At 43.1% G+C, this 16,835-nt stretch overlaps 1 protein-coding gene across 2 annotated transcripts in view; it reads right to left on the bottom strand.

Moving 5' to 3' along the window:
• Positions 1 to 7,748: 7,748 nt before the first annotated feature.
• Positions 7,749 to 16,835, bottom strand: part of LOC147904549 (acyl-CoA-binding domain-containing protein 6-like) — a 71,545-nt gene continuing 62,458 nt past the window's right edge. Inside the window, exons 12-19 of one of the 2 annotated variants that reach the window (XR_015542338.1) lie at positions 15,536 to 15,650; positions 10,449 to 10,537; positions 10,072 to 10,155; positions 9,750 to 9,962; positions 9,363 to 9,515; positions 9,200 to 9,259; positions 8,551 to 8,818; positions 7,749 to 8,358 (exon numbers count right to left, since the gene is read on the bottom strand). Coding sequence is in view for 1 of the 2 variants with exons in the window: in XM_087387218.1 (XP_087243344.1) it covers positions 8,630 to 8,818; positions 9,200 to 9,259; positions 9,363 to 9,515; positions 9,750 to 9,962; positions 10,072 to 10,155; positions 10,449 to 10,537; positions 15,536 to 15,650 (903 nt within the window). In the remaining variant the exon portion in view is untranslated. Of the gene's footprint in view, positions 8,819 to 9,199; positions 9,260 to 9,362; positions 9,516 to 9,749; positions 9,963 to 10,071; positions 10,156 to 10,448; positions 10,538 to 15,535; positions 15,651 to 16,835 lie in introns of both variants that reach the window. The other variant, XM_087387218.1, reaches the window with a different exon arrangement.

Below are 16,835 nucleotides of genomic sequence, written 5' to 3'. Positions count from 1 at the left end.
TCAAAACCATAAAAATAAAGAACAAGGAAATAAGTGGGGGAGAGAAGAGGAAGAGAGAGCGACACTGCATGGGGTCCAATCTGCCCCCCAAGATGGTGGCTCTTGCTTCCCAGCTAGAGTATTTATAATTGTAATTCCAAAAAGCAAAGAGCCAATAATAGTACATCCAAAAGCATCCCTTGTCCATAATTAGAGGAATTGCTCAACATAGTTCCACGAGCTTAAAATATCACAAGGCTTAATATGTCCTCATCCACAATTAATAAAATAAATTAGCCCACGGCTTAAAATTCCTTACTTTACAATATGTCCCATGGCCTTTGATAGCCATTAGATACTTCGATCAATCCAAATCACCTTCATCATTTCCGTTCCTTGTTATCCAACATTATCTGTACTCGAGCTATCGATTGTGTTAGTTGTTACAATTAATTGCTGAATCATCACATCAACCAATCCCAACACAATTGTATCCTTGATTTATAAACATCAAAATACACGCCTTGCGACCAATTGCAATAACACTAGTAACACTAGCAACATTAGTATTATCATGGAATCACCCACAATACTAACCATTTAGCCTGGCAAAACACAGGTAGTTAGGCGTCCCCAACTAAACCCCACGAAACATCCACTAGGACCCCCACCGTGTCCGGTGCGCTCCTATGGAATACTTTGCCATAGTCACACAACTAAAATAAAATAATTTCCATAGTAAGAAATATCAACAATACAATGCCGTAATAATTTGGATTGAAGCTGAGGTTGGGAAAATGGTCATCAATGGTGAGGGACCCCTCTAGGATTATTGCTAAGGCTTGCACTTTCCTCTTGAGTGTTTTGTCATAACTGCCTAGCATAATTGATGCATGTTTGTCCAAGGCTCTGATGAGTGTTTCCTGGCTTGTCCATTTGACCTTGGAGTTTCTATTAATTAACGATTCCTTGGCTTCTTGGGTGGCCCTTTCCGTGGATGTGCTAGGCATGGTCTCACTAAGTTGTGGGATTGGCATGGCTTGTTTTGTCAGAGGCCTCTTTGCTTTTTGAGCGAAAAGGAGTTTTTGTCGTGCCGCTTCTTTCATTGTCTTGTTATGATCAAGACTGGCTATGATGCCACACTTTGTGTTGCCATACTATGATTTTCCACACTTATCATCCCTAGGGGTACATCAGGCTTCACTTCCATGGTTGGTTGAGGCTTTGTTCTTAGTGGGCAGTCCATGCAGGCATGCCCAACTTCGCATTCCCTGCACACAGGTTGGAATGTAACGGGGTTACCCTTGTGTGGGCATTCTGCTATGCAATGGTTTCCTCCGCCATACATGTAGTACATAGGGTATTTTGTTTCATACTCATAGTGAGGTTCCCAGCTCTTCAGGTCGGAATTGTTGCACCAGAACTACTGGAGCAAGATTGGGAGCCCGAGGATATTGCGGAGGATTGGGATTCCTTATTAATTGAGGCACTTGTGTCCTCATTGTTAGTGGGTTGAGATGTGACACTTATGCATTAGGTCATGCTGGAGATAACAATGTGATATGATCAATTGCTCAATAACCTGACCGAGTGTGTTTGAGTTATTGGCTCGTCCAACCTCGCATTCATAAGTAACCCATTCAACTGTCTGTCGGAGACACGATCAAAAATTGAGGGCCGAAGGTGGCCAGTGGGACCTGTACACTGGGATTGGCGACTGTTGGTATTGTTGGGTCGGGGTTGTGCTACCCTCATATTATAGAAACATGTATTTACATCATGCCCTGCAACATTGCAAATGGGACACCATAACCGTGGGGGCTGAGCCACTTCTTGTGGGTGTTGTCTATTCCTCTAGATTGGGCACTCATTGGTTGCATGGTTGGCCATACAATGTGGGTACCAAACATTTTCTCTCCGTGGGTATTGTGGTGGCTGAGAGATGTGCAACTTTTGCTCGATGGCCTGCATCATTTCATCTTTTACTCTTAGGGCCATGACTTCCACTTGGTGGTGTGATCTTTGTTGGAAGTGCTTCCCTTCTTTGAATATTTCTTGTTGCGATGACTTTGATTTATAGCCATCAATGTCGCGCTCTCAGAATCAGTCATGTCATCCTCAATGTCAATTGTAGCTTCAGGAGTGTCGTTGAAATGTGCATAGTTGCTGACTTTTTTCATGTCCTTGTGAATGGATTTTTTCAGTCCAAAGATAAACCATGCTATGAGGTTCTTGTCGTCGGGAGGGGGGACACACTTTGCTATTAATCTTTTCATTCTTCCTAAGTATGTTGTTACCTTTTCTTTCCTGCGCATTGCTATATTGCCTACTTGTAATGCGGGATCATCTTGCAGCCTTTCTGTTTGAGGTCACCGTGGAAACTTATGAGCGAATTAGTGCAAAAAGGGAGCCCACACGGGGGCACAAATTAGCGAGTGCTAGGGATGCCGAAATGGTGTCCAATGGGCTAGAAAAATGTCCCATAGTGTGTTGTTTCTGTGTGTGAAACGCTGGTTCAATCGGGGTTCATTTTGGATCCCAAATGGATGAGTTACGGTCTTGAAAAGTTGTGTTGAATTAGGGGAAAAATTAGGCCTTAGGGGGGATCTTTGACCTTAAGGGTGGTGTGAATGGCCTTTAGTTTGAAGAGCCAACTAACTGATACTAGTTTAGTTACTCTAATTGGTTTAGTTTATCTAACTTAACTAATTGGACCTAACTGGTGGTAGTTAGTTGAGCTAACTACAGTTAAGGCTTATCTAACCTAAGGCTCACCTAACCTAACCTAACCCCAATTAGTCTAACCTTACTTAACTAAGCTAACCTAACATAGAGGGTTAATCTAACTACAATTAGTTTAGGTCCTTTTTTCCTCTCTTTTTAAAAAGTCCTTTTTTAAAATAAAGATAAAAAAATTTCGAGAAAAATTCCGGCTAAAATTTCCATAGAAAAAAATTCCGTCAAGCCACCACCGTCGCAAGTGGTGGTGGAGAGGGGGAGGGGAGGGGGGGTTGGAGAGGGGGGGGGGGAGGAGGTGGGTTGGGTGTTGGGGGGGGGGGGGGGGTGGGGGCAAGGGGAGGAGGTGGTGGAGGTGGAGGGGGGAGGGGTGGGAGGTGGTGGTGGAGGTGTGTGGAGGGGGGTGGAGGTGGAGGGGGGGGGGGAAGTGGAAGGGGGTGGATGTGGAGAGGGGGGGGATGTGGAGAGGAGGGGGATGTGGAGAGGGGGTGGATGTGGAGAGGGGAGGGACGAGAGTGGAGAGGCGGGGGGCAAGGGGGGTTGGAGGTGGAGAGGGGGGAGGGGGGGGGGGAGGTGGAGAGGGGGGGGGGGGGGGGGAGGTGTCGGAGGACTCATCCTGATGTATGCTAATCAAGTAAGGCCCACGACAAATCGAACACCCATCGTGACCAGAAAGGTGGTACTAGCAAAAAACAAAACTTATAAATTTTGTTATATAGCCTTGTTTCTTGACAAAGTATAGCCTTGTCCTATAGCCTTAACAAAGCATGGCTTCTAGGACAAGGCTATATAACTAGCAAGGTGGTACCAATAAAGGAAAATGATTACTTTAGATTTTTGTCATAGAGGATCTAGCTTAGGTCATTGGACACATGTAATTTCTAGAGACCTAGTGGGGAAGGCAATTAAGGACTCCAAAAACGAAGGCATAAATTGGGTCCAATTGCTAGTAATCAACATGAGAATACAAACCACCAGGATGAAGCTGAGCAAGCAAAGGCCTCGTTGCATGGTTGTGCATCTCTAAATGCTAGTGCGGCCAATGAAATGGGAGAGATACATGTACCAAAAATAATCATAGTGAATCCAATCGATTTGTTTGATGGAAAATTTACTATAAGAAAGATTTCCAAAATCCAAACAAGTTAGCTGGAGGAGAAAAGACCAAGTGGAGGGAACAATAGGAAAGTCAGACAAATCAAGCAAAGAAAACATAGGTTTGAAGGTGAGAGTAGAAGTATTAAAGTCTCAAGGTAATCTAGTAGCAGACAATCACTAGGAACCAAGCTAAAGGAGGTGCAAAAGAAGTTCATCAACAAAGCCTCAGAGCTGATGGGAAAAGTGGTAATGGAAGGGGGTGTTGACGGAAAAAGTAGTGATGGAGGGGGGGTTGACGGAAAAAGTGGTGGTGGAAATGGTGGACGGAAGTTGGAGGACGAAAAATAGAGATAGATGGAAAATATGGAGGCTTACCAAAATTTGGAGATGGAAGTGGCTTGGAAAAGGGTGGGGAAAGAAGTGAGTGGAAAGAGGTGTGGGGAAAGAAGTGAGGGGGGTTGGTGCTGCTTTTATAGGTTGTGGGGGGATAAAGGGTTAATTTTGGGTATTTAGTGTATTAATGTGATTATGTATGGCAACATTATTTTACACCACTTGGAAGCATTTTTTCACTCCTTTGCCTTGAGGGATGTGTCTTGAATGGTTTTTCGAAGGGGGTTCTTTTTCACACATGCAAACACATGCTCCACTTTCACTTCAGGTACTAATCTCCCCGACAGCAATGCCAAAATGTTGTCACTGTTACCAAGTGCACGTTCCGAGGGTATTGGTCACCTATAGTTGTGTCGTCGCTCGTTGTAGCATAGGTGTTTACAAATGTAGCATAGGTCCTCGGGTCGTATTCCGATGAGAGGTGTAGGCTAAAGCATGGAAAGCAAATCTCATGCGCGCATGGATGAGAAAGAGGGCTTGATCATAACGATTGATGAAGGCTCTCGGCCTCCACGGGAGTTTAAGGGATTAGAAGGGGATTTCAGGTTTTGAAAGGGAGATAGGGTTGAGAGAGCTAATTAGGAGTTCTAAGGTTCAGAGGGGGTTGCAGGGTTTAGGAGGAGTCCAAGGTTGAGGAGTGGAGAGCTAGTCTCCTTCGCGGATTCGAGGGGTAAGGGTTGAGGAGGAGGGACAAGGAAGGGGGAGGGAGAGGGAGAAGAGTGGAGGAGGAGGGAGTAGGAGGAGGAGAAGGGAGGAAGGAGAAGGAGGAGGAGGAGGAGGAGGAGGGAGGAGGAAGAGGGAGGAGGAAGGTAGGAAGGAGGGAGGAGGAAGGTCGAGGAGGGAGGAAGGAGAGAGGAGGAAGGTAGGAAGGAGGGAGGAGGAAGGTGGAGGAGGGAGGAAGGAGGGAGGAGGAGGAAGAGAGAGGAGAGAGGAGGAGGAGGGTGGAGGAAGAGGAAGGAGGGAGAAGGAGAGAGTACAAGGGTAAGGAGTGCAAGAGAAAAGGCATGCTAGAACACGATAGTGTAAGAGAGCATGGATGCAATGGAGATCAATCACATGAACACAAGAGTGAGCTTGAACACTGAACCGTAAAGAGTGGGAGCTTCATTCCATTGATAGATATTTATGCATGTTGGATGTTGGTCTCTATATAATCCGTAGGTACGTCCGTGGTGGGACCTCTTTTGTAGAATACCTTTTGGACAAGAGTCCTTCCACTTTTGTGGGGGACCTTTTGGTTCTTTACACAAAGTGGGGGGACCTTTTGAGTCTCTACACAAAGTGGGGGGACCTCAAAAAGTGTAGGCTTTTAGTCTTTCTCTCTCTAGATCTTGATTTTACAAGTATGATTGGATCTTTTCTAGAGAGGATTTTGGCTATCCTCATCCTTTAAGATTCATCATACCATCTTTCAGACTCAAGATATTACAAGCAGAGTGTTGCTGCTACTCTACACACACAATGCTCTCATCATTTTTGTCCTAGACTACACTTCTGGCCTTTGTTGCCACAGGGTTAACACCCTACCTTGGCGAACTATGGTGAGCAGGATTTTGTTCCCTTTACTTTTGAGGATACTGGTGTTGGCTTCCCTATTGACAAAGCATCTCCTGGGGCTCTCTCCCCTGAGGACTTCACTACCCTGCTCATGCTTGAATCCAAGCATTTGTAGGCCTTTTTTTCTTTTTTCTCTATAGGGCTGCTAGACCTCTATTGCCTAAGAATCTCATGTCTCTTAGTGTCAGAAATAGTATGGTAAAATCACTAACACCAAACAAGGCTATTGTAGCAATATGTGAAGGAAAAGACACTCCACCCTACAAATGAGAAACCCATATCTACAAAACGTCTTCTCTGAGGTCCTCCACATACAATGCATTTGGAATCCTAATATTAGTAGAGCGATGCCTCTTATGAGACTCAGTAATCGTAATAACCAACGGAAAGTGATCCGAAGTGGTAACCCTTGATGAAATGCATACTGAACCTCTTCTGTCAAGTGCCTAATCATCAAGATAGAATCTATCTATCCATGCATCATCTGTCCATGCTTGGATGGTTGCTAGACTCGCTTTAGTTTTCTTAGTCAAACAGAAGGTCGCATATGGCCATCCATGCATGGATAGATAGATTCTATCTTGATGATGAGGCACTTGATAGAAGAGGTTCAATATGCATTTCATCAAGGGTTCCAAGACACCATCGAGACACTTTGATTAGCCTTCAATACTACTTTACTATGCGAAGGCCTAGTAAGCATCCTATAAAAAATCAAAGTGGTTCTCTTTTCCTCTACTCCTTGCCATATTCTTGAGCCTTTTCGACACTTCCTTCGCAAGTGACTTGTTCAAAAACCCATGGCTTTATAATCAAGCACTTCTCTTTCAATAGTCTTTTCTTGTTGTTGGCGTATGGCAACTCATCATCATCCACCTCCTAAATTGCAATAGATTGACTTCCCAAATAAGTGCAATGTCTTTCTTCAAATTGGCTTCCTTTGAGACAATTTGGCACCTACATACATTGAAGAAACTAATGTAAAGGCCTAGCAAGGCTATTCATTCAAGCAATACTTCATAATGCAAATGTCTATGCTAGAAGATCCATCAACTTCTTATTCTACACTTTCATAAGGACCTTACCTTTTCTTTCCAAAATTTTCCAAGCACTCATATGCAAATCTTACTAGATTAGAGAGAAAACTATGCCTCTCTCTACTTGTGGGAAGTATTCCGCACAAAAATCCTTCTAGATCCTTGAGAAAGGAAGAATCGATACATTTTGTCTACTCTCGGCCCGAGACATGGTAGAGAGAGTGTATCTCAAGTTATTACGAGATTTTGTAGACAGATTCTAATGTTGGCATGCCAATTGCTACAAATTTTTACACCTCCTTTTAGCATATCTTGATTCACTTCTCAAAGATGATGCCAAACATATGGTTTAATAGAGTATGCCAATATTGATGAAACCCCATAGGACAGATTTACTTGATGTCTCTTTCACCAACCCGAAATTCAAGATTGCAATTGCTCTCCACAAGGACAGATACCTAGGCTCAAATGAACTGACACCTTCCTTTCGTATTGCTTTCTAGGATATGATTGAGGATCATATTACCTCAACCCTACAGGGAGCTGGGACTCTGGTACGATACCCAATTCACTTGTAATCATTTTCCAATGGAAATCTATCACTTTGTTGTAAACATTTTAAAAGATTTTGACCAAAGTAATCCCTCTCCATTTCCAACCCCATTCTTCCTTATCTTATTCACGATTCTCAGACTAGCCTTCTGTATGACAAAAGCATTTTCTAGTTGGACATTATTGGGATAAGACTTCCTTTTAAACAAAGATGAGAAGCTCTTGGATAGTGAGCTAGCTGATGATACTGCTATTTTTGGATGCCAACATACAAAATAATAAGAACGAATAAGTCTACATTATCATACCATAATGTAAATCAACCAACTTGAATGACCCATCAGTTATAGTTGAAACAAGATTTAAATGTACACAGACTCAAATGAGACAAACAAAATGCATGCTCTCTTCCCTTCGCGACTGCACACTCACAGAGCTTCAACTCATTTTTTCCAATACGCTTTGGATGGTTTCCATGCCATGCCATTCTACTTCCCTCAAGAGTCAAAAGAGATCACATCCATTAACTTACGTACTAAACATTTACACCCGAGTCGTCATGCCAATCTTCTATCAAAGTTGCCCACAATGTAAGGTAGCTCACCGAATGCTCTCCTTATACACTTACTCAACTACAAGAATTGTAGATGATATTATTTGATTGGAGATGCTCGGCAACAAAACCTCCAGAAAAATAAGTAAGGGAATGTAATTGGACGAATAATCCACAAAGGACAAGGAATAGCAGAAACCATTGGCTGCTGATGAGAGTTTTTGCTGCACCCAAAATATGTAATCATAGCCATGCAGGCATCATAAAAGCTGTCACTCAGTGCAAGAGGTACCCATGATGTGCATGGTAAGATGAAACACCGTGAGAACACAAGAATGCACCACGTTTAAGTGTGGTTGCTGTAGTGAAATACTCCTGAAGAGCATAAAGAAACCTCTGGCGTCTACACATCTCTGCTGTCCCCCATCATCAATCACCAATGAGGCAAGAGGCCTGCAAACACATTTTGCATGCATGTCCTCATACAGATGCCATCAATTACAAATTGCCATAGAGAGATCGGCACTGCCCTATCCTTAGCTGTAAGCTTAACTGTACATCTAAAGCTGAGAACTTAATACCATGACAGCTCTAAGCAGGGATCCTCAATAACCTCACCAAAAGAGACTCGCAAACTGCCATTACCTATATAAGGTATAAAATTGCAAACTTCTGAAGACGTGAAGGGGGACGTCATAAAGTATCCATAACATGAAAGTCAAACTTAGCTCTCCACAGATTTTCCATTGGGAGGAGTGCCTGCTAGCCAACCCCATACGCCCGTGGACGTCTGCTTTTGCACTGCAGCAGCAGCTTCTTGATCAGATGCATCCTTTTGACGGCGTAACAACTGCAACTCCTTTTGCAGCGCCTCCATGGAGTGCAGCTTTTGCCTTAGCTCTGCCAAATCAACCTGCAGGGGTTTGAACGACAGTCATGGGTTGAAAAAAAAATCTTTTATCAAGACCAAAGAAAAGAAAACCCTCCAGGAGTAGGACGCAAATGTGAGCAATTCCAAACCCTACTAAAATGATGCACAGGTTTAACTTTATCATAAAAGGCTTATGACATGGACAACGGGCTATATCTTATGTCTCATGATTACAGACATATGACACGCTCATATAGATTTACATGGATTCATTAACCATGCTAGATTAAAAGAAAGCAGTCAGCTACATCATAGTTGAAAGCCCAGCTAGATGATATTAAAGACGCTTTGAAGTTTGAATTCCCCTGGACTTATTCATTGTCACTAGCCAAGGGTTCTTCTGGTACAATAAAAAGATAATACCTCCAATCGGAAGCACCTAGACTGCTCTTCAGCAAGCTGTCCACGCACAGAATGCAACTCCTGCAAGAATAAATCTTAGTCATGGCCTTGGCACAGATCATTCATGATTAGCAGTTGGGAAAATCATGAGATGATTGTAGGAAACAAAAATTATTTAATAAACCTTTGAAAGCTCTGAATTTGAGGATTGGACAGCTCCAAGATCGTGCTTCAGCCTAGTGTTCTCAGCTTGCAGCACAGACACAGTCGACTCCAGCTCTTTACTAGCTTGTGATGCAATAGTTAGTTGCTCCCTCATTTCTTCGTATGCATAATTCTGATAACACAATGAAATGTCCAAGCTTGGTTATTAAAATCCAAGTATTAGACTTCAGTTCCTCATGAAATTCAACAGAGAGCCCATCTGACTTTTGAAACGTCTAGTGACACTCCAAGCATTACTCCAGATGAAGTCTGTACCGCACAACGGCATCAACTTAATTATCTTCTCCATTTCAAAGCTAGGATGCCCAAAAACTAATATACAACTGATGTGATGATAGTAATATACCATGTTTTCTGATTTTGGGATGTCCATTACAATTTCTTTTACTCGATTTTCTTGCAAGGTATCTTGCAAATCCAATCCATGACTACCATTTGTTGAAGGTACTTGTGGACCACTGTATGCAGCCTTGACTGCAGCAGCAGCTGCTGCAGCGGCTGGTGATTCAAGAATCCTGGGTTGCAATTTAGCTTTCTGATTTGTCTTCATCACATGCACCTATGAACAAGATGGATTTCAACACCATATTTAGACCATAATTGATTAAGATTCTAAATAAACAGTCTTTAATTCCCCGAAATGATGCATATTAGGCGAATGCACACACCTCATTACTGTAGCGACCATTATAACCCCCAAAAGCAATAAGTGTCTCCTCCCCATTGCTTGTAGCAGCAACCACACTAAGCCCCTTTGAAATCATCCAAGAAAGGGTTTGAGAATTTGATGCAGCTAAAACATGCTCAATAAACGTATCTCCAATGGCTGTACCCAATCATAAAGCTTCATAAAAAATTACAAATTTCAATTTTCAACTGAGCTAGGAGCTTAGTAAGGATTCATTTGTAAAGGATGTTAAGCTCACATGACGAAAAAAGGACCACCATACACCTTTTCTTACAATACTGACAAAAAATTATGCACACTGAGACAAAGAAGTTATCAATGCCTAATTGTGCAAATATTTTCAGGAATGGAACATACCTCGCTTGCAATTGATGTCCTTCCCTGTACAGAGGTGGCGACTGACCAGACTAATGTGGACATGTTCAATACCATTGTCTCTGAAATACCTGTCTCATAAAGAAAGGATACGAATGTACATATGGAAAGTAGAAGTCTCTCTCTCTCTCTCTCTCTCTCTCTCTCTCTCTCTCTCTCTCTTTCGTTCGCTGGAACGAGGAGGAACTACTGAACATTTTGTTTAGTAAACCAACTCTAAGGACTTTTGGCAGAGATGTCTAGAGGGACGGTCCCCCTCACCACTCACTAACACTCAGGTCTGGTATAACTATGCACACACGCTATATGATATCCCAAATCAGCCAGTTCCCGACCTCTCACATATGCCATGCTCCACATCCTGCACACTCTTCACTAGGGGAGGAGTGAAGGATGCTGTAATGAAACTTCATAATGGCCGAGCGAAGGATCATGAGGGGCTATGCACTGAGTTCATTGCATATAGGATTAACCTCCTAGCCCCGATCTTAACAAAGCTCTTTAATGAAACACTTTGTTAGGGTTTTCGACACACCTGGACCATTAACACTATTTCACCCATCCACAAGGCAGGGGATCCCATGAGCCTGGAAAATTACAGGACCATTATGATTGGACATGTCATGTCCAAGATTTATGCATCAGTGCTTGATTCTGAGGTCAATCGAATTGCAAAGTGTCGAGGACTTAGCAGCATGATAGATTGGTTTTCAACATGATCATGGAACCATCGATCACAATCTCACGCTCAGGTATATCATGGAATTTGGGTTATGACCAGGAGATCATTTGGGCTCTCATGGCACCTTACGAGAGAGTCTCAGCAGGGTCGAGGTGGACTGACGAGATCATGAGCACTATTGGGATCAAACAAGGGTGTCCTTTATCACCTACCCTATTTGGCCTCTACATTGACAATCTCGAGACAATGATGCAGACCCAGGGGGGGATGGATGCTCTCTTGCTAGCACGCTGATCCGGATATTGCTGTATGCAGATGACGTGGCACTTTTGTCTTCCTCGACAAAGGGGCTCCAGAGACACCTTGACGCACTAGAGTTTTTTTCTCTCTCTCATGATTTGAAGGTCAACCTTGGTAAAATTAAGGTTATGATCTTCAATACATCTCGAGCCGTCATGCACCAAGAGCAATTCACGTTTGATGGGTCACCTGTTGAGATAGTTTCGTAATACACGTATCTTGGGGTTGTCTTCTCCGGACCCATCTTCTTTACGAGACCCGCGATGTAGACCCGCCTAGGTAGGAGATACGCTTCATTGGCCAGACTAGAGAGGCAGTGCTTCCACTCGCACTTTTAGGATCCACGGACCAAGGGGCTGCTTTTTGACTCCTTGGTCCGCCTAGCAGGGATGTATGGCAGCCCTTGCTTGGGGCCAGATTTATCGGATATAGAGTGGGCTCGTATGGAGCGGCTACAGGTTCTCATGCTATCGCAGATGATTCACAGTAAGCCATCCGTTCCTCACTAAATCATTCAGGCTGAGTTTGGGTCATCCCCATTAGAGCTAGATGTGGCATTTCAAGTCATCACGTATCTGTATCGTGTCAAGGAGTACAGGGATTACACTTCTGGGTGCAGCAGACTACCATGGCTAGCACTGTCCTCTATGGCACTATCAACAAGAGGTGACAAAGATGCGGTATGCACGCACAGAGAGATGGTTTGAGCGACTGGGGCTCCACATGGATAGACTCCCTCCCTTCCAGTACAGCATGGACGCCCAGTTTTCTCCCCTCCTGTCACACGAGGTCAACCAGGTCGTCCGTGAGGATCTCTTACAGCTACACACATTCCGGACCTAGCTGGGACTGAGCGAGCTTCCAGTGAAGCTCAGCTTCTATAAGGATCACTGCTTGCATATCACAGAGGAGGGTTTCATTGACCCACCAGGATACACGCAGATCCACCTACCCCACTCACTCAAGATCTCTATTGGGCAGTTTCGGGTCTCTTCACATAGACATCGTATCGAGAGCAACAGAGCAGAGGGCCTACCCAGGGAGAGGCGCATATGCACATTATGTGGCATATAGGAGGTTGAGATGGAGGAGCACTTCATCTTCACGTGTCTTGTTTACTATGAGATCCGAGGGCGTTTCTATTGCCTCTTCAGAGATAGCTCTAGGGTTTTGTCTCAATTCCTCTCCTATCCAGACTAGAGATGCTTGGCGGTTTTCATTCATGAGACAGTCAGGCACCGCGAGAGGCTGCTTTGATCATGCAGATAGGAGCAGACTTCTTCCTTGACAGACCCCTCTTAGAGCTCTATCACGGAGTTCTTCCAACCAAAATACACGGATCCCCATGATACGAGGCCTCGACATGATCGTGACCCAGAGCCAGTGACTCGACAGCTCAAACAAAGGGTTGATACACAGATTACACTTGGGGATATCCCCTCTCTGTTCAAAGTCGGAGCCCGGTCGACAGAGGTTACTGTAGCCCTTGTTAGGCACAGAGCTATGACCAAGAGACGTCACAGGGCCACACCCATGAGCAACCGACAACACTCCATCGCCGATTTCATGCCTCCATTGCCTCATCCACCCTGATGTCATGATGATGATGATGAGATTGATATGTAGTCGACCATTGACATGACTATGTTGTACTTAGTACTATCATTTTGCATTTTTTGCATTCTGCATTGGTGTGGATGCTTGTTTAGTAGCTCCACCCTCACAACTCGTTTGTACCACAATTTTCACAGTCTCATAGACCCATCGGTCTTCCAAAGGCTTTAATAAACTTTCTTTCTTTCTTTCTTTCTCATCTCTGAAAACAATATACCCTCACAAAAGCCATCAGAGACTTCCACTCCCAGCCTCCTTGATGACAAAGGGGCAGGCATAAACTTTCTGCATAGCTGATACATCCCCAAGATACTTTAAAAAGAATTTTTTCTGATACAGCCACATGCGCAAGTTTATCTTTACGTTGCTTGTAATGTTGCCAATGGATACTTCTTTCATTGCTGATATCACTTAGAATAGTTTCACCCATCCTGTAGCTTCTTTTGCTAGTTTCTTGTAAGAACCACATATTATCTCCTTTTGGACTCCTTAATCTCTTACTTCATTAAGTCTACAAATTTGGACCCAAAAGGCCATCATACACCCTCTGGACAAAGTCTAGACACACTGCATGATGATGCCGGGGACATAAGTGCATCATGGATTGAACATGGCCATATGGAACTGCAACAGCACTTTATGGTTGGGCCTATATAACTTCTCTGAGACATATACTAGTAGAGATGTTAGTGGATGAATGACTCCATCGCTCGACATGTGCAACATGAATCATCCAATCATGACCAGACTCTGACTCACATACTCTGACTCACATCTAACAAGTCTTTCCGAGTTTGCTCTGCCCACATAGTCCGATTTTGATCCAACTCCACTTTTGATCTGCTTTGCACAAAAGGAAAGATTGCACCTCTAATCCGACTACTACTTCGCCATCCGATACAGCTCCGACTTACAGATGAGTCTCTGACAACACCCCGACCCTCCACCAAAAACAACGCAATTTGTGCCACGCACGATGGATTCTCCATACCAACAGGACAACCTAAGGACGTATAAGGTATGAACCTGACCCTTGTCAACAAGGCTATTCCCTCAAATGAGGCTCTCACCCCCACAATGGCCATCCTTTCCGAAAACGATGATGCAGGAGCTGCGACAGAGATTCAAGGCCAAGAAGGATGGGGCAAAGAGCAGCCACGATGGAGAAGACAATGAGGCAGCGCTCTACGCTGCTAGGAAGGATGTTGAGAATAGCCATAGTGGAGCAAGTTGCAACAACCATAGTGGAACTTCTTATGTAGAACCACTTTTGCAATTTTGGAAAGTTAAGCACAAGACCCTACAACAAGATTATGGTAAGGTTGTGCACAATCTTGCAATGGCTTTCAAAAGTTTTGAAAAGCATTCCATCATGATGAGAGATTTCCAAACTAGAGTGGAAGTCTTAGAAATGGCCCATCTTGATGCCATATCAAATGTGCCTACCTACAAAGTGTCTTATGGCTAGTAATGCATTTAAACATGCACCTTGAAAAAGGCAATAACTCAATTAAATGCCACCCTGAAATATGCAACGCCAATACTTTGAAAGTGTGCTACATACTACATGTATAACATTCATATCCCTACATATGCAAATATATACGTATGTCCACATATAAAAAAGGTGTATAGAAATCCGTGTAGATGATGGCGTGTTTGCACACACAAACACCTACAATTTGTGATAAAACTGAAAAAGATCTGAGATCACTAAGCCTGTCTATATAAAGTATCATGACCATGCTTATTACTTAAATAGACAAACTTAGTAACATGTACAAATATATGTGTGCACATTTGTATGTGTATCCACATATATACGATTATAAAGATTGCATATATTTAACACATGTATGTAGTATCTAGCTATACAGCTATAGATGTATGTCCACACACAGCAGTCTATATAAATCTGTAGTTATGATTGTGCGTTTGTGGACAAACATATGCAATACACAATAAAGTGACAAAGAGATGAGGTCATTCAAAGCAGAGCTGGCCTTGTTCTCCACGAGCCTCAATTTAAGTTTCACACTTTTCCACGAGTGTACAGGAGACTTGTGACACCAAGAACCACTAAGGTTCTCTTCTGGCAAAGATGTATTTTTTGAAACACCTTTTCAGAGTCATCTTATGCACAAGGATTTTGCTGTTGAGTGATTGCTGCATTCACCAATCGCTGAGGGATTAACCCGTATTGCAATCTTTATTTTCCATGTAGGGAGCTTTAACAAAGGATTCTTCAAAACCTTTCATCCATTTTTCAGCTGCCTAAAGCCATTGAAGAGCATTTTCAAATTTTCAACTTGGTAGAGTTTTGGGTGCCTTCCAAATAATACAATGAGTAAGTAGCTATCATGAAACAATGGAGTCATGGACTTGATGCAAAAATCTACATTCTCAATCCCAATGCTTTAATACGTTTCTGCAAACTACATAGAATGATAAAGATACGTCTAGATGTGATTACCACTCTTGTTATCTCCACCACCTATTATATACCAACTTTCTCCAACCGTGACACCTGCATGCCCTGCTCTGGGAGTTGGCACATCCCCTTGTAGTTGAGGCTGAGACCACTCCATCTGACACAGGGTATTTGAATACAAGGATTAGAGACAAAATAAAATTAGTTGAATTGAAAGAGAGACAAGAGTACACTACAAGACAATTGTAAAAATAGTAATTTATTAGCCCTTTCCAAACAAACCTACTTTCATGCTGCCCCTTCATAAGACAAACTGTAAAAATAGTAATTTATTAGTCCCTTCCAAACAAACCTACTTTCATGCTTCCCCTTCTATACGAATAGAGACATAAAGCTTGCAAATCACAAGAAATTTTCTGTAATTGAAGGTACTTCATAAGTTCTCTTGAATATTTGAACCTTGCTGATATTCATGATGTTCAAAGAAGACTTGTCCCATCTGGACATATGAGATGAACTATGACCTTCTTTACACTACTACATATATCAAATCGTGATTAGACAAGGAGAAAGAGTCTCAAGGAGCAACACAAAGTTGCACAATAGGTACTTTTGTGAGAAGAAGTCCTAGATTTCTTGCCTTGCATTCAAGGTTCACACTTGGTAAAACATGCACCAAACCTTGGTCATTCAGAAGCTTGAAGGCTGCCCTGCAGTCTCTTGACTCTAGAGCTTATTATCGCATGTCACACTTTGAGCAGCCCTCTTTGATGTCCCTCACACCTTCGCTCCATCAGTCCCCTCGAAACGCTCATCACCTTACACCCCCTCTCTTCCTAGTGCATGGGATTGGAGTGTCTTTGTGTGATGCAGAGCTGCAGGTGTCAGTTCTTTGTAATTGGCCATTGTAGAATTCTTGGAAAAGGGAATTTCCCGATCTTACCTCTTTAAGAAACTCGAAGCAGTACTAAGGAATACATGCCTCAAAAAGAGAGCTGAATCACGACATCTCCATAGCCTTCAAATTCCTTGTGTCTGAAACCGGCCTCTAATCACTCAGAGGGCAGTGGAACTAAACCTTTAATCACTTCAGCACTTATTTACAGCTCACAAAGCATATATCACAACCGTTAACCATTGCATGATCACCATTTGGCATTTACCCATTTGTTCACAAACAAAACCACTGAAAAAGGGATGGAGGCTAGAATGCCCCTGCTCAACAGACATAGACAAGTGCACCCGATTGGCCCCAAACACCGTGGCGCCCCTTTCGGTATTTCTTTATATTTCACAGTGAAATGATTACAAGTTGCATCTGGGAGACCTTCCCTGCAATCGA

This window comes from Dipteris shenzhenensis, chromosome 2 (assembly GCF_047967505.1).
Source record: "Dipteris shenzhenensis isolate YYH24624 ecotype China chromosome 2, Dip_SZ_1.0, whole genome shotgun sequence".
In the NCBI taxonomy this organism is placed as follows: domain Eukaryota; kingdom Viridiplantae; phylum Streptophyta; class Polypodiopsida; order Gleicheniales; family Dipteridaceae; genus Dipteris; species Dipteris shenzhenensis.
The sequence above is the reverse complement of the archived record's forward strand: the minus strand, read 5'-3'. Positions and strand labels throughout refer to the sequence as shown.